Below are 25169 nucleotides of genomic sequence, written 5' to 3' on the forward strand. Positions count from 1 at the left end.
GTTTTTCCTCAAAGGAATTACGATAGAGTCCTGGTGGGACCATGAGAGTACTAGCTCCTTTGAGGATAAACAGTGTGTACACTCTTAAATATGCCTATGAATATGTTTAATTTAAAACAATGATTTTCTAACTCTTGAAATAATTTGACTTCAGATTTTACATAATTTTTATTCAATATTCATATGACTTTTTACATCTATAGAGATTTTTAAAATCTTTTTCTATTTCATGTGTCTTATAATAAACCATCATTTTAAAATAGAATGAGCTTCCTAAGATATATATCAAAGTTAATACTTTTAACCCATGAATGCATTGGTGCACTGTAGGCAATACTAAGGGTGTTTGCAGCATCTCTTCAGCCCCTAGCTGAATCATTGACTATACCTCCATTCCTGCTTCCTTGCTGTCCTGTCTCTCTTGACTACTGTACTATTACTGTTCAGCTCCAGCTTTAGATCCCTGTATTCATCTCTTTATATTGCTGTTCAACCACTTGAACTCCCTCTTTTCACTGTTTTACTTTTTAGATTAGTGACATATTGAAAATATTAAAGATTATTGGCGTTCAAAGTTGGCAAAAAATTCTAAATAATTTAACTTTCATGGTTTTTAGAAACGAATCTGTTTATTGACTAATAAGTGTCTTACGAGAAGTTTTCATTTAGAAAAATATTAACAATTTATTATGTAACTAATAAGAAAGTTATTGAGTTTCCTTGGTTGCAATACAGAATTTGCATTTTTCTCGTTTAAAAAGAACATCAGCTACTATTGAAACACTACCCTGAATCACACAACACTTGGTTTAGTGCAAGATAAGTGTCTGTTCAAAAACCTTAATTGTAAAAAACAGCTTTTAATTGCAAAAGAAATGAGCAAAGTTACATTACTATGTATTTAAAATTTATAAAACTTTGAATGCACTTTACCCCACTTTTTAAAGATGATGTTTGACTTTGTTTTGCTTCTGGGGTCCTCAAGTTTTGAGGAAAATCTTGAATGATGGAAAGTCTTCAGAATTTGAATGGATTTTGATGAATGTATTGAATTTAATGTTATTAACAAAACAAGAAAGTGGATATGAATATATGGCATGACTACTGTTTCGTTACAAACCGATCAGTCAGAAACAGCCTACATTTAAAGCTCCCAGACACATTTACTCTTGTGTTTTATAGACAAAAAAGCAGAATAGCTAAAAGCAACTGTTCATACAAGGATGTCTTCTATACATGAGTAGGTAGTTACTCTCATGCTGATTGTTTTCTAAGCCTATGGGTCGCCAACACAGTTTCAAGTAGCACTCCAGATTTTGCTTCAATATTGGGAGTGAGTTTTCACCATAAACAGTCATGTCAGTTTATTACCACATCATCATAAAAAATGTAAATTCCTTACTTAACACTTTTTCCAGAAAGATTTGTTAATTTTTAATTATGTTTTTCAGTTTTGAATTTGGCTCTTATTTTTTTAACTTTTTCTATATATGTTCTTTAATTTTTATGTCCAACAAGTTGGACAGAAGTTAACGCTTAAGATTTGTCTTCCTAAATAATGCCTTTTTGTATTGTGCACGAGTTATAGGAATTTTTATTTGTTATACTATATACTAGATTTGGTGCCCTACTCTTTGTTATTTTATGAGATATCCATTACATCTTATCATTCTATCCATAATTGGTATTTTAATATATTCTTGCTTTACATCAATATAAGTGGAAGTTCTCCATTTTTGCATATATTAAGTTATGTGAATTAATGTATTTTTGATAGCATACTTGCTGTCTTGTCCTCAAGGAGTACCCTTTCCATGGTCTATCCAGAGTGTCATGGTGACCAGATTAATGTCAAAGAATTCTCTTAATTGGTCTTATGGCCGGGTATGTGTCGTAACGATAAACATTATAACACTAGGTAGAGTATAAATGGACTTGGGATAAGAGGGCACTTTCTATTATCCTCAGTGAATACTAATACCCAGTTTTTCTACTAGTGGTACCTCAACATACGAAAGTCTCAGCCTACAGAAAATTCAAGTTATGAAAGCAAATACGAAGATTTTTTTGGCTCTACATACAAAAATAATTCAGGTTACGAAAGTTTGTTGTTGTAAAGTCCCGAGATTTGCCCGGACCACCGATAACAATTTTAAAACTTGCGCGCCGCCAACTGAGTAGACTCTCCACCATCCTCCCGCTCTTCCATTAGTTCCTGATGCTAGTCACCACCATAAGATCCTGCTCTCCTATTGGTCAGCATCTCTCCCATCGTGCTCTACGTAAAGGCGTCCTTTGCCCACTGCTTCGCACCAGCGTTTGTGTACGCATGCAGAATTCGTTCGTTCACATATAAGATTTCGTTTATTAATGTAAATTCGTGTTAGTGATTTCGTTTAACTACTTTATCGTGTTGTGTGAGAACTTTAGTACATATACTACATAACTTAATCACGTACAGTATACGTAGTCATGGGTCCCAAGAAAGTTGCTGAAGTTCACGGAAAGAAGAGGATGCTTTCTATGGAGACGAAGATGGAGATAATTAAAAAGTATGAAGCTGGCATGCGGTTGAGTGTGATCGCTAAGGAATACGGCCGAAATCCGTCGATGATAGGCACCATCCTTAAGCAGAAGGAAGCCATCAAAGCAGCTACACCTTCCAAGGGCGTGACTATTTTGTCCAATAAGAGGAGCCACATGCACGATAAGATGGAGTGGCTGCTTCTTGTCTGGATAAAAGACAGAAATCGCTGGCGATACGATAACTGAGACGGCAATCTCCCACAACGTCAGCGCTATTTTTGGTGATTTGATCGCCCATGCCGAAGACGACGGAGGAGAAGGGACATCGACACCAACCTCAGACTTCAAGGCTTCTTGGGGGTGGTTTGAAAAATTTTGGAAACGGACTGGCATCCATTTGGTGGTGTGGCATGGGGAGGCGGCCAGCTCGGACACGAAAGCAGTCTAAGCCTTTATTAAGACGTTCGACGAGATGACGATCAACGAAGGATACAGTTCTCAGAAAGTCTTCAACTGTGATAAGACTGGCCTTTTTTGGAAAAAATGCCTCATCGGACGTACATCATGGAGGAAGAGAAGAAGCTACCTGGGCATAAGCCTATGAAAGACAGGCTTACACTCGCACTTTGTTTGAACGCCAGTGGGGATTGCAAGGTGAAGCCCCTACTTGTGTATCATTCGGAGACTCCTCGAGCCTTCAAGGCCCACAAAGTGCTAAAGGAGAAGCTTCTAGTGATGTGGAGGGCTAATGCGAAAGCCTGGGTAACGAGACTTTTGTTCACCGAGTGGGTAAATCTGTGTTTTAGCCCGACAGTGAAGAAATTCTTGGAAGAGAAGCGCCTCTCTCTGAAATGTCTGCTGTTGTTGGACAGTGCCCCTGCTCACCCTCCTGGCCTCAAGGAAGATATCCTAGCGGAGTATTCTTTCATCAAGGTTCTTTATCTTCTGCCTAACACCACCCCTCTCCTCAAGCCCATGGACCAGCAAGTGATATTTAACTTCAAGAAGCTGTATACGGAACATCTTTTCAAGAGATGTTTCGACATCACCGATACCACAAACCTCACCTTGCGTGAATTTTGGAAGGAGCATTTCGACATCGTAATATGCATCTGACTCATCGATCAAGCTTGGCAAGAGGTTTTGAGGCGAACCTTGAATTCTTCGTGGTGGAAACTCTGGCCCGAGATTTCGAGGGATTCGACGTGGACGAAGCTGCTGCAGATTCAGAAAAAGTTGATGATCCTGAAACTGTTTTGTAACCAGATCTTGATGAGATCGTTGCACTTGGCAAGTCCATGGGGCTGGTCGTCGACGAGGACGACATCAATGACCTTCTCGAGGAGCATCAAGAGGAGCTTACAACGGATGACCTGAAGGAGTTGGAGGCCATGCAACATAACGTCGTTCAAGAAGAGTTCTCTAGCAGTGGCGAGGAGGAGGAGGATGACCCTATGACAACGGCAGAAATTAAGGATGTTCTAGCTGCTTTTCATGAGGTGCAATCATTTGTAGAAAAGAGACACCCCGAAAAGGCTTACACAGGTCGTATGCTTGCACAGTTCGATGACGTTTGCCTGAGTCATTTCAGGAACATTGTGAAAAGTAGGCAGAATTAATCTTCCTTGGATAGTTAATTTTTTTAAAGAGACCTTTAGTAGGAGTAAGCAAAACGGAAGATCCAATTGATACTACAAAAAAACAGAAAGTTGAAAGTGGTAAAAAAAAATGTAAAAATAAAAAAAGACTAAAAAAAATTAATTTCAAGTTTTTTGTAAAGTGTTACGGTTTTGTTAATGTGTTCCGTAAAGTTTAGTCTATGTTTCCTGACATTTTTTAATGTGTTTCGTAAAGTTAAGTGTACGTACTAACAAGTTTTCTGCCGTTTGCCCTCCTCCTCTGTCGCCACTTTCGGAGATAGCCTCACTCGAAAGGTAAGGTTCCTCATTTTACTACATACGTACGTATGTACGTACAGTATTTCTTGTGTACCATGTGCACTAATACACTTTATTTACAGGTACTATGTAGTCCATATTAGTAGTACGTATTAAGTTAGGTATTGAATGGTCCAAATTCTTGTATTTCATTGTTTATTGGTCAATTTAGCTTTATTATAAAATTTACTGGGGTGCTTTTGTCGGGCTTGGAACGAATTAGGCAATTTACATGTAAAATGTGGTTCAAGATACGAAAAGCTCAGGTTACGAAGGCAGCCTCGGAACGGATTAATTTCGTATGTCGGGGTATCACTGTAGTATAAGATATTTTGAAAATTGATATTTAAAAAGAAAATATTTTGGAAAGAAAACTTTCTTTTAAAAAAATGCATTTTAGTTTTGGAATGTTTTATGCTGTATATTCTGAGACAATTTCACATTTTTTTCATGACAATATCACTCCTTAGCTATTTAAGAAACTCCTATAAAATTACAAAATATGTACAGCAGTTATTAATTGGTTAAATCAGTAAATATATGTGTATGTTAACTGACATATGCTCATTAACTTTTAAACCAATAGTATTACTATCGTCACTGTCACTATAATTATCTGTCTCTGTATCAATATTTGATTGAAAAGAATAAGCATCTTCATCAAAAGCCATTATCACCAAAATTTACAATATAAACAAAGATTTATATAAATTTTTGAACGTTGTATCTTCACCGTATGAAAGCCTCCTAGGTCCTGCCCCCTGGGGCTGATGGAAGGTTTACAATTATGCTATTTTGATATCTATGATTAAGAGAAATCTGGCATCTTTTATATTCAAGAGTGAGCTGAATGGCTGGTGAGACTGTTGAGGGCACTGAAACAGAGCTAAGGGAAGAGACTAAATTTACCGCAATATTTGAAAGTAAAGCGTCGATCATATCAACGTTGTCCTTGTGCTGCATGTAAAGCATCGATTTTAGTGATGCGCCGCACTTTGTCGGTTAAAGAAAGACAAACTCGAAGGGAGACTAACATATAGGTTAACATACCTACCTAACCTAGTAGAATGTTTTACCTGACCAGGGGGCTCCCTTAAAGAAAGACCATCATATAGGTTAGCATACTAACCTAATCAATCTAACCTAACCTAACCTAACAGGATGTACTACCTGACCAGGGGAACTCTGCCCTCCCCCCCCCCCCCCCCCATAACCCCCTCCCCCCCCCCCCCCCCCCCCCCCCCCCCCCCCCCCCCCCCCCCCCCCAAAAGAAATAAACCCCCTCAAAGAAAGGCAAACTTAAAGGAAGACTAACATAATATATGTTAAATACTAACCTAACCTAGTAGAACGTTTTGCCTGACCGGCAGAACCCCCCTTTAAAGAAAGACAAACTTAAAGGAAGACTAACATATAGGTTAGCATACTAACCTAACCTAACCTAGTAGAATGTGTTGCCTGACCTGAGGCGGAGCCCCCGTACCTCCCCTTAAAGAAAGACAGACTTAAAGAAAGACTAACATATAGCTTAGCATACTAACCTACCTAACCTAGACCTAACCTAGTAAAATGTGTTACCTGACTGGCTTGGACCCCCTTAAAGAAACGTAAAATAAAGGTTATTATACTATCCTAACACATTTCACCTAGGACACAGACCATGACGGAATACAGATGATAATTTACCAAAAAAGAAATGTTTGTAAATGTATAAAATGGAATAAATATGAATGTAAACGTTCTAATAATAAGTAAATTTTATCAAAGAAATTATGGGTGAGAAAGCCTTGTAAAATGATGAAACGTAAATAGACAGAGGTGAGTAATGGAAAGAGAAGGGGGAGATTGTGTAAATTGAACTGTCTGTAAATCGATAAAATGGAATACATATATCTGTAAATGTTCTAAAATACGGTAAAATTTTAACAAAGAAATTGTTATGGGTGAGAAATGCGTCCTAAATGATGAAACAAAAATAGCCAGATGTGAATAATGGAAAGAGAAGGGAGTGACTTGTGTGTAAAATCATGTATAAATATGTATGAAATATCCCTAAGCAATGAATGAGCAACATGATGCATGATTCCGAAAAGGAATTTAAGTTAGTTCAGTACACTCCATATTGTAAAAGTTCTGTTTCATGCAACCAAAAAGTGAAAGGGGATGCAAATGTTGCCTAAATAACGTCTAGTGTTGGAATTACAACTGCAAACCTCTGTTGGTTAGTTCTGATTACAAAGCTTCAAATCAAAACATGAAAGGGGCTCCAATACTCATCCCTAATGATACTTATGAACCTTGGTTAGAGGCATCAGTGGGCATTTTCTCTCTGTATAGTAAATATTTATTTAATCGAGAAAAAAAACTATGATCAAGCTGTACATGTGAAAGACCATTAACAGAAACAGTCCTCTTACTTGTGTCTGTAACATTTAAAGCTATAGAAGACACTATTTATTGGAACCAAATTTGCTCACCAGAGTTCCAGCCTTTTGTCCCTTCATTTTCAAAATTATTAATCTTGTAAAGATAGATTTTCAGAATTTTGTAGTGATTAAAAGACTAGAGATAATGGCAGAATTAAAACCATTTGCATCAGTCAACCCAGTTTCGGAAAACTCGACCAAGGAAAATGTGCAACACTACAACTCCCTTCTGAAGATGAGAAGCCTCCTTTATTTATAGCTACACAGGAATTTAAGACCCCAATAAGAAGAATCTCAGAGGCAACAGCCTCAGCAGAATTTCGTACTAGGATCCACATCTTTAGTATTGTAACCTCTACCACTTTGCTGGAAGTTTCCATCAAAAGTCTTCTAAAATGTTCAAAAACAATTGTTGTCTTATGAGAACCCTATGGCAAGTATCCGATGGCTTGCTAGAATGGGACATAAAAGTGCAAATGAAAACATTGGACGGCTCCAGCAAGTCACTCACCAATGTAACTTCATTATTACATCATAACCCTTTCTGTAAGGACCTTTTGAGGAGTCTGTTCTGGTTAAGAACTTAACGAGCAAGCCAACCAAGAGAATTGTATGAGATTACTTCCTTTTGGGAAAAAGGGGAATTTTAGGAAACGAAAATCCAAAACACTCCCTTACCCAGCTCAAAAAGGCTTGCTTAAAAAGGTAAGCCTTCAGTTGCCCCAAAAGGGTTGTTCCTCAAAGAACAGGTAGGTGTTCAGATGGGATGATGCATTGTAAAAGGACAACAACAAGAGCAAGAAAATTTTTTCACAAGGTCCAAAGACCCTTTTATAGGAAGTAGGAGAACAACAAATGGAATGACTATCAAGGGCAAAGGTGGATGCCAATGGAAATGGTATGGTTGGGGGTCGACTTCAGTGACACCACAGGCAATTGAAGTCTTCCCTATGGGGACACAACACTAATTTTAAACAGGCTGGGGTGGGAACAGTCTCACCCCTCCTGCTCCTGTAAAGGGGTTCTTCCAAAAACCAGGCCCCTCTTTGGAATGTTACGTGCAGAATGTCCCTGTTAATGGAAGCCATAGAGAAATATTCGGATATTTGTTAAGCAGCACTTATCTCTAGTGTCCCCAAAAAGGATTCCTCCAAACGAAGAGTGATCCTAGACCTACCAACATTGAACAAGCACAATTTTACATATTTTCCAAATAACTACCATTGCCACTGGTGCATTCAATTGTTCTTAGATCTGAAAGATACATACGGGCACATCCTTGTCTTCGCTCCCTTCCTTCCCATCCTAAGACTCCGGTTATGGAAAGATATGTGGGCTAAACATTGCCCTAAGACTTGACAAAGTTAGTAACAGTAGTGCTTCAAGAAATCAGAAATACAATTATAGTAGCCCACCTAGATGACTGGCCAATCTGGGAGCCCACAAGAAAAGTACTTAAAAAACACTAAGAGTAGTGGTCAGCTGAATATAGTTAAAAGGTTTCATGATAAATTGGCAAAATCTCACCTCACACCCAGCAGACACTTTCAGTAGCTGGAACTATGTTGGGATAGTTTTCAAGGCTTGTTGTCTCTCCCCATCATACTCAAAACAGAATGAGGTAAACCCTCAAAATGTGCGTTGCATAGCTCAGAGTTTCCAAAAAGCAAGTAGAATGTATGATGAGCTTGTTGCAATTTGCATCTGTAATAGATCCAATATTTGGATTACAACAAATGAATGTGAAGTTGCATGCAACAAACAAGATGCAAGAATGACCTCTCCCCTTGGTGATAGAAAAAGTTAGAGAGATACTTCAGCCTTGATACCAGAAGGAATCTCTGGCAATACAGGTCACCCTGATTCCTCAGTCTGTATGAATGACAATACACACAGATGCGCTTTGTTGACAGGTTGGGAGGAGTGTCAGGTGGCAGAGAAGTGTTCAGCTACTCCAAAGAATTGTCGTATCAGTTCCCCGGAGCTGATGGCTGTCTTTTTGTCTCAAAATTCTCAAACCTCCAGAAGAGAGACATTTAGTTAGTTCTAGACAACAAGAATGCAGTGTCCTACATTAAGAGGTCGGGATGATACTCACCTCCTCTCAATATGGTAATACTAGCTATCCTTCAATGGGGCAAGAAAGGAAGTGGTACTTGTCTGCTGTTCACCCCTTACGTACAGAGTGTCTTGATGTAATAGTAGACTCCCTATCAAGGAAAATGACAACCTCAACAGAGTGGAATTGGACAACCACTCTTTCAGAAAGTAGCCAACATGCTTCCGCAAATGTAAGTGGACCTGCTCGCCACATATGAGAATCACAAACTGCCAGTCAAGCAACAGCAAGAGATACCTTCTTACAAGACTGGAACAAATGGAGGGCAATATACCCTTTCCTCCATAGTTCCAGATTTCAAGGTTGTTGAGAAAACTCCTAACCTACTAAGGAACAGCTTACTTAATAGCCCCAAACTGGCCAAACAGGCATTGGTTCTCATTAATTTAATAATGGGCGAAGAGATAAATTCCAAAAATGTCCGTTGTTTTATCTTTGTTAGTAGGAGGGAAAGTAGTTTTAAGGATACTCCTTTCTAAGCCAAGACCTTCATGAGTGTATTTTCTTAAATATCTATACAGTGAAAATTACCTGCCCAACATTGCTAGGCATCTAGTGCAAAAATTACAGACTTCATATATCTGGAAATACCAGTATGTATGCAACATAGAGTTACATTATAACCATACCGAGAGCCTAGTAAAACATTCTAGGGAAACAAATTTTAAGATTTCTTATTCCTTTTGAAGACAAACGCCTTGCAGTTATAGCAATCATGGAATACAATGCAGCATTAAAATAATAATTGATTTATGATTTTTTTATTTTACTCTAGTATAGTGGTTGTCACTTCCCTTCTGCGGTCCTTTGCACTGCAAATATCCGCCCTAGAAGGGCTCCAATTACTTGGTCCCTGAAAAAGGGGTTAAACTTTGATCAGCCCCACAATTCATTGGACCTGATACAAACCATGGGTTTGTATCTTTGACAGGGACAACCACAAGTCACAAGTTACAGTATGGAATATTCTTGATTGCATTAGCATTAGGAGCTAGTATTAGCAAACTGGGCTCTAGCAGACAGGGAGAATACATCAAGGAAAGAGCTGACAATTAATTTTCATTGTCCTGTGGCCTGTCATTCCTGGCCAAGAATGGGACTCCTTTAAGAAGGAAATCTATTCAAAGTAAACTAGAATTAGCAGACATAACATTATGCCCAGCATTATGCAAAGTTCATGCAGTTAATGATAACCTAGAGGTCATGGCCGACATCCCAAAAGGCCCGTTTTTTTTTCTACACTCTGACAGCACTTTCCACAGGCTAAAACAAATTTGACTACACTGTGTATCGGTAGGTGACATGGATATTCTTGACCCATAGGTGCTACAGCAGCAAACCACGGGTCTTTCCAACTGGCTAGTATGCTAATTATAACTGGGGAGGATTTGACAATACTGCAACCATACCTAGCATGCTTAGGTAAGTCACCACAGAACTTCACCCTAAAAAATGTAAGTACGCACTTAGTTTCTTGTTCTTTGCTGCTAAACCTTAAGGTATGTGGATGAAAGACTGGGGCTTTGGAACTAGTGGCTTGACCCTAGGCCAAAAATGTTTTTGGGTTGTTATGATTAGAATCCAAGGGCTTTTCGTCACCTGTGAGTTTCTTTGTAAAGCTCCTTGAGGACAAGACAGCGACTATGCTATCAAAAAACAGGTTTTGACATAGGAAAAATCTATTCTTGGTAGTTGCTGTTGAGTCCTCAAAACCTTCCCATGAAAAGACATGGGTTTTGGGTATGGCATCATCCTACATCGACCAACAGAAAGGAATGGCATCTTGATTGGATTTTGGTCTTATGTAAACAATATGATGGTGCATATGTGCATAACCACTTCTTCTTCTTGTGGTTTTGACGGAGTAGGAAAACTGGGTATTAGCGTTCACTGAGGATAATTTATACTCTATCACGTTTTATAACGTTTGTCATTATGACACATAGCCAGCCATAAGACCAGTTAAGAGAATTCATTGGCATTAGCCTGGTCACCAACAGTTGCAATTGTCTGTTAATTATCCACTTCCAACTTATCCAAAACTCTATGGGCCCCAAGGTCCCCGGCAAAACTGAACTGTATGTATATGTAGAATATATATACAATTTGTAGAAATTAAAAAACGATGTTCGGATGGTTGGCAAGATTGCTTGGGTGTAAGAAAGGGGTATTTTGGAAGTTGGAACACTTGGATAAGTGTTTCAGAAGGAGGGGATTGGGTGGGTATGGGTGGGTAGGCATTAGAATTCTTGAGAACTCTCACATCTGTTATTGGTGTGAAAACACAGATATCACTTGCGTCATTTTGTTTATTGCCTTTAATGGATTGATCATGGCTACTAAAACTGGTGTCACAGCATGGGGTCGGGGGTAAGCCTGGGTAAGTTCTCAGAGAGTGGATGTGCCAGGAAAGCTGGATGAGGGAGGTTGGGTGGGCCTTCGTCCTCTCCAACTGTCTCTTGTTATTTTTTTCACTTTATTTATTGTAAAAAAAGGTGGTTTTATGTTTTTTCATATTAATTGATTTTGAAATTGATACACCAGCAGACTGAAAGACTTGGACAAGTTACAAAGTACCATATCGGTATAAGTGACCAGCTGTGCTGAGTCTGAAATTTTCTTACCCACCAGTGTACGTACTATGTCTATTTCAAGCGCTTGTGTATATGTACATGTATGCATCACATTGAGTTATGTATACCGTATTTATATAATATGGCATATGAAATTTTATGAATCCTTACTCATCCAAAATATAATAGAAATTAAGTTTGGCAATCATACATCATTAGTTGAAACCTAGAGTAAACTGGTAATGCAGTATGTTTACTGATAAACACAATTATGTAAATCACATTTTATTAAAGAATATTAACTTGTAATGAAATAATCATTCTCTCTCTCTCTCTCTCTCTCTCTCTCTCTCTCTCTCTCTCTCTCTCTCTCTCTCTCTCTCTCTCTCTCTCTCTCTCTCAGATTTAAAATGCTTTTAATCACCTTCAAATATGAAACATGACAAATTTTTTCTCTCACTGGGCCATGCTGGCAGCGGGACCCTGGTCCATGGACCGGGGACCCTTTCCATCCTGGAAAGGTGAGTTCCTGTGTGCTTTACAATGGAAGCAGCAGTACTCAGGGTATTGCTAGCAAGAGACCCAGTACATTCTCTGTGGGAGAAGGCTGACCGCTAGAAGCCCTGCAGGACTATTTGTGGATGGGCGAGGCAACTTTTCACCTGCTATCTTTGGAAGAAGGAGGTGAAGAGGTGACAGCACTCAACAATGAAAATGAATACGAAAACGATGACTTCCTGCTTATCCTCTTCGACTTCTTCTGGCATAGGACAGCCTTTGACAGTAGGATGTGGATGAGGACATCACCAAGGAAGACGAGTACTTGGTAACACCTGTGAGAACATCACCAACGGAATAAGCGGAGGCACTAGAACTGTAGTGTTGGCCCTTGAGCCAGTGGATACTGTAATCATCAAAGTCGTTATGACAGAAGGTGCAGTAACTGGATGGCCTTTTGATGCCTTCAAGTGATTAATTAACTCAGAAACACTTGGCTCTCCCAGGAGGCCTAGTAAGGGCCACAACCCCTTAAGTTCCTCTGGCTCCACAATAACTGGAACAAAATTAGGGTTATGAGAGGCAATTACTCGTGAGGAGAACTCCTCATCTGAGTGAAAAGAAACCACTGGAGAGAAACCAGGCTGGTCGTCTTCTTCCCCTTGGTGGCTCTCTACTAACAAAGCAGCAGGAGTCAGTGAAAGGGGAAACTGCTCTCTTGGGAGCGGTAACAACAGGTGGGAGTTTAGCAGGGTGCAAGAAGGAACCAGAGAGAATCTAAGGTGTCAGTGGCAGATTATTGCACCCCGATGACACCGGAGAAACATTCTTCTTTCACTTCTTTTTCTCAGATAACTTCATCCATTGTTCAGACAGCCAAACCCAGCACTCGGAACAAGGTTGATTGGTTGCAATCATGCATATGACATGAGACATAGGGTATGAAGGTCAACCTCATAAGAGGAGAGGAACCAATTGGAAGGCCTGTTCCTCCCTGGGCAGCATCTAAGGTTTACAGGTTTTCTCTTCACAAGCAGTTGTGAATTAGGAGTTTGTAAGATGAAATCAAATAACAAACAGCATATGAACAGCATATATTTCAGTAAAAACAAAGAAGGAAAGCAACTTGCAGTTGGTGGTTGGAAGCAAAGTGGAGTGCAGACTGAAATGTTGGCGGGGCTTCTCCTCTACCTTTAGCAGTAGTTAATGACCTTGAGGCAAACCCCATGCTAACCTACAACTAGAGTAGATCACTCTAGCATCACCAATGCACTCCATTCCACTGCTGTGATCATGCTTGGATGAATTCGGTAGAAACGCTGGCATTCCACTGATAGGCGAGAGAGTATATATCTGGTGATAGAAGTTCACTCTTGACGTGGTTCAGAAGTCACATAAAGCTGTTGGTCCCGTTTCTGAATAACCACTGGTTCCATGCAACGTAAAAAACACCATACAAACAAACAAACTATCCTGAGTTGCATAAGCAAACAAGGCTCCTGAAGGGAAGTACTCCTTTTTGATAAAATTCAATTTAATTTTGCTGATCATATTACTGCCATGCCTTAAAAAACTTACTTGATAACGAATTTCTCAGCTGCATGGTCTCCTTGCAGAAACTTTAAAATTCTGCTACCCAATGACTCCCAACTTTTAGTTCACTTATTACCATTAATCAAAAACAAGCTATAAGATGTAGCTGACTTTGGCAATTATCGCCCAATTGTGATCACTCAAATTTTATCAAATATATTTGAGTTGGTTCTTCTAGAGAGACTTCACCCTTTTGGACACACCAGTTCGGATTTAAAGCAACCCACTCAACTGACACATGCATCTAAATCCTGAAAGAATCACTGTGCTATTACTGATCATCAGCCTCTCCTGTATTCCCGTGTTTTGTAGATGTGGGAAAAGCATTTGACGGAGTAAGCTACCTGAAGCTCATCCTGAAGCTGCACAAAAAAGGCGCAGCTTTACATTCTATTGACATTTTATATAGCTAGTTCTCCACACAGCAATTCCACGTCACATGGGGTGATGTGTTGTTGCACAACTTCGGCTCCCTAAATGGGTTCTGCAAATCTATTTAATATGTATATATGCATTGAATGACAGTTTGAACTCACACCCAGTCAGATGCACTATCAGTGAAATGACAGCAAACAGCCTTTGTTGCTCCAACTATATGGTTCTAATTTCCCCAACAGCACAAGGTGTCGATACTTCCCACAGATATGCAGAGAAATTTGACATTTTATACAAAGAAATCAAGACCAGTGAGTGTCACTGCTTCCAGTATTGCTTATAACCCTTTAACGCCGACTGGACGTATTTTACGTCGACATTTTTTGTCTCTCGGGTGCCGACTGGACGTATTTTACGTCTACATACAAAAGTTTTTTTAAAAATTCGTGGAAAAATACTTTTACGCCTACCAGCCGAAATCTCTTGAATCACGGGCCTTGGGGGATGCTGGGAGTTCACGGATCAAGGTGTTGTTTTGTTTACAATCGTTACGCAGGCGCGCAAGCGCGAATTTCTTTCTTTCCGCACTAAAAAGTATCTTTGACACATCTCGGAAATTATTTCGTCACTTTCACATAATTTTTGTACCATTTTAAATTAGCCGTTACATGGAGTATTATATATGAATATGTGTGCATTGTTATGTAGAATACAACAAAAAAATACTCATGATTGTAGCTTTTATCAGTTTTGAGATATTTTCATATAAATAACGATAAGTGCCAAATTTTCAACCTTCGGTCAACTTTGACTCTACCGAAATGGTCGAAAAACGCAATTGTAAGCTAAAACTCTTATACTTTAGTAATATTCAATCATTTACCTTAATTTTGCAACTAATTGGAAGTCTCTAGCACAATATTTCGATTTATGGTGAATTTATGAAAAAACTTTTTCCTTGCGTCCGCGCGGTAACTCTTCCGAAAAAAAATCATACATGCGATTGTGGTAATGTTTGCACCATTTTAAAATTAGCCGTTACATAAAGTTTTTTTATATATGGAAATGTGTGCAATTTCATGCACAATACAACTAAAAACAACCCATGGTTTTAGCTTTTATCAATTTTGAAATATTTTCATATAAAAAATGATAAGTGACAAATTTTCAACCTTCGGTCAACTTTGACTCTACCGAAATGGTCGTAAAACGCAATTGTAAGCTAAAACTCTTATATTCTAGTAATATGCAATCATTTACCTTCATTTTGCAACAAATTGGAAGTCTCTAGCACGATATTTTGATTTATGGTGAATTTATGAAAAAAATAACATTTTCTTTACGTCCGCGCGGTAACTCTTCCGAAAAATCATACGTGCGATTGTGGTAATGTTTACACCATTTTAAATTAGCCGTTACATAAAGTTTTATATATGAAAATGTGCGCATTTCATTTAGAATACAACAAAAAATAATTGAAGGTTGTAGCTTTTTTCATTTTTGAAATATTTGCATATAAATCATGATAAATGGAAAAAAAACCATGTTCGGTCAACTTTGACTCTACCGAAATGGTCGAAAAACGCAATTGTAAGCTAAAACTCTTACAGTCTAGTAATATTCAGTCATTTATCTTAATCTTGAAACTAATTCGAAGTCTCTAGCACAATATTTAGATTTATGGTGAATTAAAAAAAAAAAACTTTCCTTCCCTCCGCGCGCGGATTCTCCGCCACAAATCTCTGAAATGCGTACGTCCCATTCTCGGAATATTTGCTCCGTTTCATATTAGGCATTTCATAGAGTTTTATCTATTAAAAATGTGTGCAATTTCATGTAGAATAAAACGAAAAATATTTGAAGGTTGTAGCTTTTCTAATTTCCGAAATATTTGCATATAAAAAAATATATAAAAAAAATTCTACATTCGGTCAACTTTAACTCGTCAGATATGGTCAAAAACTGCAATTGTAAGCTAATACTCTTACAGTATAGTAATATACAATCAATTGTCTTCATTTTGAAAGAAATTAGAAGTCTCTAGGACAATATTTAGATTTATGGTGAATTTTTGAAAAAAATATTTGTTTACGTCCGTGCGTTACGAATTCATGCATTATTTTGTGATAATATTTTCTCTGTGTTGCTTTTATCGTTTTACAATGTGTTATATACCAAATTGATCGCAATTTAATTTAAATTACAACGAAAAAAAAAGTAACTTGTTACCTTTAACCGTTTTGCGCACAGCGCGATTTGAATACAATTATATATGAAATTTTGTTTTCGCGCTATCATATATCGCATTATTTATATATGATAATGATAATTTTTTTCATTTCTGATGGTTGCATACTAAACTTCAGCCAATGAAAAAAAAGGAGCCAAAAATGAACTCTTAATCTTGAAAACTAAGCGCGCTGTGATTTTATGAAAAAAAACTTTTTTCCGCTTCCGTGTTCACTCCGAAACACCTCCGGCACACGGGAGACAATTTTTATTTTACCGCTTCGGCGTTTAAGGATTAATATATGGAAGAATCACAAATTTCCTTTGAAAATCATCATCTGGAATTCCTGCATCAATTTCTGCATCTGGGTCACTTCATCACAGACAACCTGAATGATACAGCCTCATAGAACAAAGGCGAAGTAAATTATGTGCAACTCGCAACCGCTTTTTCCTCTCTTACTAATATAGCATTTATGGGTGTTTCTTTTGGATGAAGTACACCAGAGAGGCCATAAGAAGTATCACTTGCAGTGATATTTCTGAGGTGCCTCACCATATATTTATTGATGTTAACAGATAACCGCAGAGATGATTTAAAATTCATTGTTAGGCAGACAATGTCCTGTCTGCTCACCAGACTAGGAAACAACAGCAATTCGCTTATCCAAAACATCCTAAACAGTGAAGCAGTAAGAAATCTAAGTGGGAAAGATCGGTTAATTATGTTCTATAACTGACATTTTCTTTTTTTCACACAGGAGTAATTTCAGTTGCACTGATTACTTAATCTCTATGATTGCAATTATTTTAAGTATTATCTACAGAAACTATATTGGTATTATTAATATTGCTATTATTAAAATGATTTATTTGAGATGAATCCTACCTACTGTTAAAGTTAGCTTATATCTGCACTGACAGGCAAGTCAGCATTCAAACAAAGGAAGACGATTGTATGGCTGATCTGGAACACACTAGTTCACTTGTTCTTCACCAGGTTTGTTTGAATGTTTTAGCTCTAGTCAGAATTCTCCTTGCTGTCATTGGGTGTAGGTGATTGTTGGTATTTTGTACATTTTTACTGTTTGCTCCTGTCACAATTTGGTAATTTTACTTTTCTTCGGATGTCTTCCATCAGAAGCAAAACAAATACCTGTGACATGAATTTATGCAGTAATGATTACTGTGTAAGCAAGACACCCAAATTTGAGGTAGATCAACATACTTATTATACCAGCTGCAGGGTTACAGAGTGTGATCTAGAACTAGATGTGAGGAATGCTGGGATTGGCGTAAGGACTTTATACTCAAAAGTGTCAGATATAGAAAAAGAAGGGAAACAGATAGATTACAGAAACAATTAGGTAGGTCAGGTCATAAAATTTTTCTCCCCCTCCTGGTGAGCCTTCAGTCTATGGGTTTTACCTGTGCTGGGCCTAATATTATAACTAGTACTGAGATTTCCTCTTAAGCTCCACCTTTCACTCCCCTTTTGGGTCAGGAAAAAGTGTATCAAGATACTAAGACAGGATGTAAGCTTTATTTTAGAATCTGTTAAAGGTTTTATTGACTTTATGATAAGGAATTGTTCTGAGTCCCCCCATAGTGTACAATCATTTTTGCGTCCCCCTTTAGAGGTAAGGTGTCGTTGCCCTCGCCCATATGTAGTCCAAGCCTAGGGCTGGCCCATGACAATTGGAACAGTCCGCTGCCGGGGAACTGGGTCGGCTCTCATGGTGATGGGATTCTGTGCCCTCCGACTCCTACTCTCCTTTTGCATGGTCTCAGTCCCGTGTAATACATTCATTGAAAGGTTGTTTTGGTAAATGTAAATAGTCACACAGTCTTTGGACTTTGCTGTTTTCCAAAGTGAGTTATGAGGTTGCTAGAACCGATAAGAGTAACAATGTAGGTATCATCATTTTTATCAATAATGACATGCCTGTAGCAAGTTGTTGCAACTCAGTTATGCTGACTCAATCTATTGTTGAACCTATTTTGTCTGCTTCCATGTCCCTTTCTAAATCTTTCTTGGCTTTTCCTCTCTGCTATTGGAGAGTGTTCTTCTGACTCTGTTAATGTTTCTCTTTCCCATCCTACTATGGTTACTGATTCTGCTGTTGTGAAGCTGGCAAGGTACTTTGGTCTAATGCAGATGCAGAGACTTCGTCCAAGTCTTTGTTTAGAATTATTGAACTCTTGTCTTTTGCTGAGTTTCCCTTAGTACTATTGCTGCCTCTCTGCACCAGCTTAAAGGCTTTCTAGTGCAGCTGGTATCAAAGCTTGGGAGGACTCCATAGAATTTTTGGCTTGCCTGGACAAGGTTATTTTGAAAAGTGAATGTTCTTATGCTCTTCTAACACAGTCTTGAAGATGAGAGAACAATAATGCTCTTATCTTTATCTAAGGTCTCTCTGACTCAAAAGATGTCTCTAAGGCAGTGAGGGAGGATATTTCTACACAGGAAAATAGGTAATTTATCTGGCAATCTTTTAAGGCAGTCAATAAATGGCCTGCTTCTTTTTTTCCTTCTGGCCTTTCAAGGAAGATATGTCCCTCCTCGTCTCATGACTCGTCTTCGGCTGCTAAGGGGGTTTTCTAAAGTATCAGGCTTCAATAAAAGCAAAACCTCTAAAGCTTTTAGAAAGAAATTAAGATTTATGCCCTCAGGTTCCAGCGTGGCTACTGCAGGCCTTCTGGCATGTTTGGAGAGATTTAGGAGCACTACTTAGGGTGGTGGAGGTACTGAAGGAAGGTTAAATTAATTTTTGTCTCCTCCTTTGTCATTGTCTCCAATTGCTTATCCATCTTATCTTCATCAGTGGGAAAAACTTCTTATATGTACTTCAGAAAGAGGGTATCATTGCTAGAGAAGAAGGTGATAGAACAGGTGTTAGGAAACTTGCTGGGGTTTTACAACTGTCTTTTTCTGGTCCCAAAGGCATCTGGAGTGTGGCAGCCTGTACTGGATGTGTCAGACTCAACACATTCATTCGTTTTTCCCCATTCTCCACGGAATCATTCAGCAAAGTTTTAGTGGCAATCAGAAGAACGATCGGATGATTTTGGTAGACTTGCAATACACTTATTTCCATGTTGCAACAAATCCTGTCACACATGTTCCTGCGATTTGTCTTTGCCAAGATGGTATTTCAATTCAGCGTTCTTTGCTTCGGCCTGTATACAGCACCTCGGGTATTCATGAGGATTTTAGCACCGGTAGGGGATATTGTCACATCTTAGGATAAGAATTCTACTTTATTTAGATGACTGGTTAATGTTGGCCAACTCTTTCGATGAAATTCTGAGGGTCAAGGATCTGTTACTTTGCCTAGCGCAATCGCTGGGCATCTTGATAAATTTTAAGAAGTGTGCTCTGATTCTAACTCATCCATTCTCTATCTAGGGATGAGGATAGACTCAGTTTTCAGACTTTTCCATCAGAGAAAAGAGTAGACAATTTATTTCAGCACCTAAGGAAGCTTCCAGCAAGACAATGGCTGTCTCTGTTGGGACACATGGCATCAATGGAAAAATTTGTTAGGTTAGCAAGGCTACGGATGCGACCAATTCACTCTACTTGAGAGAAACTTGGTACAGGAAGTCCCTGCCAGACTCCTATTCAGTTTCGGTCCCAGTAAGTCTTCGTTAGCATGATGGAAGGATTGTCAGAGTCTGGGGACAGGGTCGTCCCTAGGGGTAATGAGCCCAGACCTAACCTTGCTTTCAGATGCTTCAATGACAGGCTGGGGAGCACGCCAGGGAGGCCATCAGATGTCTGGGATGTGGTCAGTACAAGAGAGGGAGTTGCACATAAGCAATCAAGAACGATTGTTTGATAGTGTAGAAGTTGCTTCTTTGGGCAGAAGCCGGGAGTATAGTTTTGGTTCCACAGTTCATTCCAGGGAAACTATGTTTTGACGGAGCAAGTAATCAGGAAAGGTCAAGTCCTACCTACAGAATGGTCATTACATCTGCAAGCCTCCCAGTCACTGTGGAGTCTGTGGGGAGCACCACATGTGGACTTATTTGCAACATCGATGAACAAGAAACTACCAGTGTACATATTATTTGCAACATCAATGAACAAAAAACTACCAGAGTACATATTGTTCTTCATGTCAGGACCCTCAGACTTGGGCAGGAGACTTGTTTCTTCAAGATTGGTCCAACCTAGACACTTATGCTTTTCCCCTTTTGCAGTAATAAGGAAAGTGTTCAGTATGTTTCGGGAGTCAAACCATTGCAGAATGACTCCAGTAGCACCGTGGTGTCTTCAGAGAGAATGATTTTCAGACCTTCCAGCGCTTTCAGTGGATCTCATTCATATTCTTCCATAAAGGAAGGATCTACTCTGACAACCGAGTTCCATGTGGTTCCACCTAACCCTTTGCATGCTACACTTAACAACTTGGAGACTCTCGACTGTCTCCTCCTTGTTTTCCTCCAAGCAAAGGGGTTTTCTAAAGTATCTCGGAAATCTATCCTTAAATTGAGACGAGCAACAGCCTTGGCCTTGTAGCAGAAGCAGTAGTTTGTGTACTACTCGTGGTGTCGTGCTTGAGGGATTTCCAGCACCTGTACATTTATAGACATCATCATCAAATTCTTTCAATATCTCAGATATAGTAAGAATCTTTCTGTAGATGGCTATCCGAGGATATAGATAGTACATGCTTTCCTCAGTTGTGCATCATTTGTAATTGGATATGTATAATGATCCAAACCTTAAGGAGGTGTTGAGATTTTTGAGATTGAAGTCCCTATAGTTCATTATTAATCTCTTTCATTAAAGAGCAAACTTTTAGACTCTTTCTTTTAATCCCGGCTATTGATTTTCTGGGGGGCATGAAAATACATTTCTTGTATTGGATCATATCTTTATATCATAGGTATTTTTTTGTTGTTGTTGACTGTCGTTTTTAGGACTTTAAGACCCAGCCACAAGGGTCCCATCATGCCATTCCTATTCTTTCTGACTGAAGATGAAGGGGTTTTCTCCACAAGGCTGCCCTTGGCTGCACACATGACAGCCTTGCACCCTGAATGGAATCCACCTTCTGGCAGCAATATTATCCAGGAAGGTTTCCAGATCAGGTAAGAAAGTTTTGGGTTTCATACAAGCTCTTAGCTCGTTTGGCTGAATAGAATTTGTCTAGCTGCACTACCCACCATCCTTTATCTTAATGTGGGAGTCACCTAACTTTAACAGTAGTAAGATTCATCTTACATAATGTAAATTTCCATGATAAAATTTATTGAGTGGATACTTACTGTTAAAGTAGAGCCCACCCATCAGCCTCCCCACACTTAGTGGGCTGCCAAGGAGAATTCTGACAAGAGCTAAAACAGTCGAACACATCTGATGGAGAACAGATGAACTAGACAGTCTTCTGGACGCATTTTTCCGAGACGTAACCGAGTACCAGGATGTTTCCTTGAAAAAAGCGGAATGCCAAATCATATAAACTAACCATAGAATTTTCTTGAAAATAATCCCATTATGTTTCCCACGCTAAAATTACTGTAGAGGTAGTAATTTGTCCTAACCTAACTTAGGGACATGGCAAAAAAAAAAAAAAAAAAAAAAAAAAAAAAAAAAACAAGGCTGGAGCAGTACTAGCATACATCTCAGGAATTTGCTTCTGGGTCAGCCAAGTGATCTTCTTTTGTTTGAATGCTTATTTGTAAGTATTAAAATAAAATAAATTTATCATGAAAATTTATATGTTACTATTATTAAGGGGTGCCTTTTCACTTTTGTTTACAGTATAGCATTCTGTACCTGAACCCTGTATGTATCTACCTAAGGTTTCTAGCTGAAAGTTATTTGTATACTTCTGTTTTTATCATCATCATTATTTTAATTATTATGATATTATTTCAATATTAGACATTACTGTCTGCTGTGTATATTACCTCTATATGGCCCTGAGCCTAAATAAAGATTATTATTATTATATTATTATTAATGGAACACCAAATACTAAGAATGACCAGTCTGCCAACATAGGCACTGTGGAACCCAGATTCTTACCCAGCCAAGTGGAAATGGAGACTCTTCTTGTTGTGTGAATTATCTGGAGATTTTTCTGAAGCTAAATTAATCTATCATGAAGGGATGGATTTGTAATCTAACAAATAAAAAAGGGCCGCTGGAAGCTGCAGGAATTTGGTTTTCTTATTTGTTTTATCTTTGGTAGTGAACTGAGTGTCAAAGAAAATTTTTGTGAAGAGAAAAATGAATCTTTCATTATTATTTTTCTAATTTTGTTTGGTTCACTTTCAGTAATTGCATTTTTTTTTCTATCACAGGGGATACCATTGGCAGTGTCATCCGTGGCTTTTTTGCCATTAGAAAACGGGACCCAGTAAATCGTCTTCCTACCTCTTCAACTTGTTTTAATTTACTTAAATTACCAAATTATCAAAAGAAAAGTACTCTTAGGGAAAAATTGAGATATGCCATTACAAGCAATACAGGGTTTGAATTATCTTAGGATGTTAAGCTTAGATTATGCTGTACTAGTTTTTTTCATAAGGCCTTTACATTTGTGACTATTATTTTATTTACTAATTAATGATATGTTATTGGTGCATTCCTTATTTTATTTAATGTTAATAGTTACCTTAAGTTACAAAGGACTACTTAAACTCATTTTATGGCATTTATTTCACGAATGAATCATGATACCTGCATAAAATCAGATCATGATACAAGTTGTGTACAGAATACCAATGTGCTGTGATGCTTTTCCTTTGTTTTACAATCCATGTACATTTATTAGAAAATTATATGAAATAGTTTTAATTGTTCAGAGATTTTTATTCCATTGCCAGTAATATATCACGAGCTGACTAATTGTTTTGAAAGAATGGCGTTCATAAGGAAAATGGATTAGTTTTGTTGTGCAACTTCACAATCCATGCAAAATATGGTTAGTATTGAGCGGGTACTTCACAGTTATTCCAAAAACCCACCAAGATTTATTTCCCGGAAATGACCAGATGTGTAATGTGTATTTCTTTAAAGAGTATTCAAAACAAGAATATTCAAAACAGGAACTCTTACATTTTGAAAGTGGTGGGTCTGGATTTTACGAACCTTTTTTGGTCAAACTGCAGCTTCCCAAGTTACTCCGAAATATTGGGCTCTGGTGAAAGAAAAATTTTGTTGTATTTCCTCTCATTTTTAGTTTAAAGTGGATATCGGTACTTCTAAATATTTCTATGGACAGAAAAATTTCTTTGATATCAGTACTATTTCAGTTAAATATGTAGGGAACAGAGATAAAAAGGTCAGTGGTTTCGCAATATGCCCTAAAATTTTCAATGCGGAGACATTTCTCCTCATTTTACAACTAAGATGGTGCCAAATTCCTTTTTAACCTTATTAGTTACAATAAATGAGACATATAGACAGCTTTTGGAAAAATTTGATGCCTGCAGCAATTGTACAGGAAGTGTGATTAATACCCGAAATACCCTTTATTTCGACATAAACTTAAATCTAACAATGTATAATTCAGATATCTTCCAGTATGTGGGCTTTCACACTTCTAATGTCAGATGTGCACCTGAGTTACCCAGATTGCTGGCGAAAAACCTTTAAATCTCTAGTATCAGTGATATATACATATCAACAAAATTTTACTAATGGAAACCTGCATTTACTTGCATCACTCATACATCATGCAGATTCATTCACAATTAATGTCCTCTCTTCATTGGAAGAACTTCACTTCTGATCATCATTTTCATCCTCCGATTCATCCTGTTAAAGGTTTCTTGAAAAGCAATGTAGGCAGGAACATTTGATCCTGTAACTTTCCAACCCTGTCTGTTAGATTGAAATGTTACAGGTTCGGAATTTTTCCCCATCTATACTACAAAGTTTGTTTTTGGCAGTTGTCGCTGAAATACTTAGTTGTATGCTGGCATACATCATGGAACTAAAGCCTTGATTTTTTAGTGGATCTTTTGCTTTATTGGGTGCATACAGCTTCGTAGATGAAATTGGGCATCATTGGCCTTCATTACGTTGCAAACTCCATATAGGTACAGTGCACACATATTCTTTGACTGCTGCTGAAAAATCTGTCTGTCAAATCTGAATCTCCAAGTTAGCTAATGGCTGCAATAAACCTGTAATTGCTCTTAATTATTTCAAAAGGTTTTCACTTAGCTTTTCTCATGAATGAAGCCGTATAGACACATGCAGTCAGTGCATGAAACCTAGGCAGGTCATCACATATTGGACTGGTGAGTTTAATGGCCAAATCTATAATATTTATCATTCATCTTGTGTTCTTGGAGTTGACCACTGCATCGATCCAAATTTTTGCACTAGAGTATCTGGCATGGTAAAACAGTAGTACAAAGACACTGGTATCATTGTTGCAGATGACAGTGACTGGGTTGCCTTCATGATGACCTTCAGCAATAAAGTTTACATGGAAAATTGAGCATGTATCAGCCTCGTCATGTGTAATTTGTAACTCATGGATCTCAGTCCTACTCACAATGCTATTTTCTTCTGACTAGAGTCAGCATTCATGCTCCACCTAAAAGTACAGCTGGTACCCTTTCATTCATCCTTTATAAACATCAAAAACTCCCTTGTAAATTTTGTTCAGTGCAAACTAGTTTTAAGATCTTTTGGTCGTTTCTGTAAAGGGCATGTGACCCGGTATGAAATCTCAGACTGTCCACGAAAATCTTCCTCACTGTCTTTAATGGTGGGACCAACAGGATAAGTGACACACATAAGATGTACAGTGTCTGTATTACCATGTACTTGGAGGATGGTCATTGCCATAGCCCCAAAGGTAGCAGGTGGATTCAAATTATGAAGGAAGAACATACCATCAATGATGTACACATCAACCTT

General features: G+C 38.2%; 1 protein-coding gene across 4 annotated transcripts in view; it reads left to right on the top strand.

The window, feature by feature from the left end:
- LOC135216336 (ubiquitin-protein ligase E3B-like) overlaps window positions 1-23095 on the top strand; it is a 776183-nt gene extending 753088 nt beyond the window's left edge. For all 4 annotated transcript variants that reach the window (XM_064251540.1, XM_064251539.1, XM_064251543.1 and 1 more), the window contains one exon: window positions 22595-23095. In XM_064251540.1, coding sequence (XP_064107610.1) covers window positions 22595-22779 — 185 coding nt within the window. In that variant the 3' untranslated portion in view covers window positions 22780-23095. The remainder of the gene's footprint in view (window positions 1-22594) is intronic.
- Window positions 23096-25169: the final 2074 nt, after the last annotated feature.

This window comes from Macrobrachium nipponense, chromosome 6, assembly GCF_015104395.2.
Source record: "Macrobrachium nipponense isolate FS-2020 chromosome 6, ASM1510439v2, whole genome shotgun sequence".
NCBI lineage: Eukaryota > Metazoa > Arthropoda > Malacostraca > Decapoda > Palaemonidae > Macrobrachium > Macrobrachium nipponense.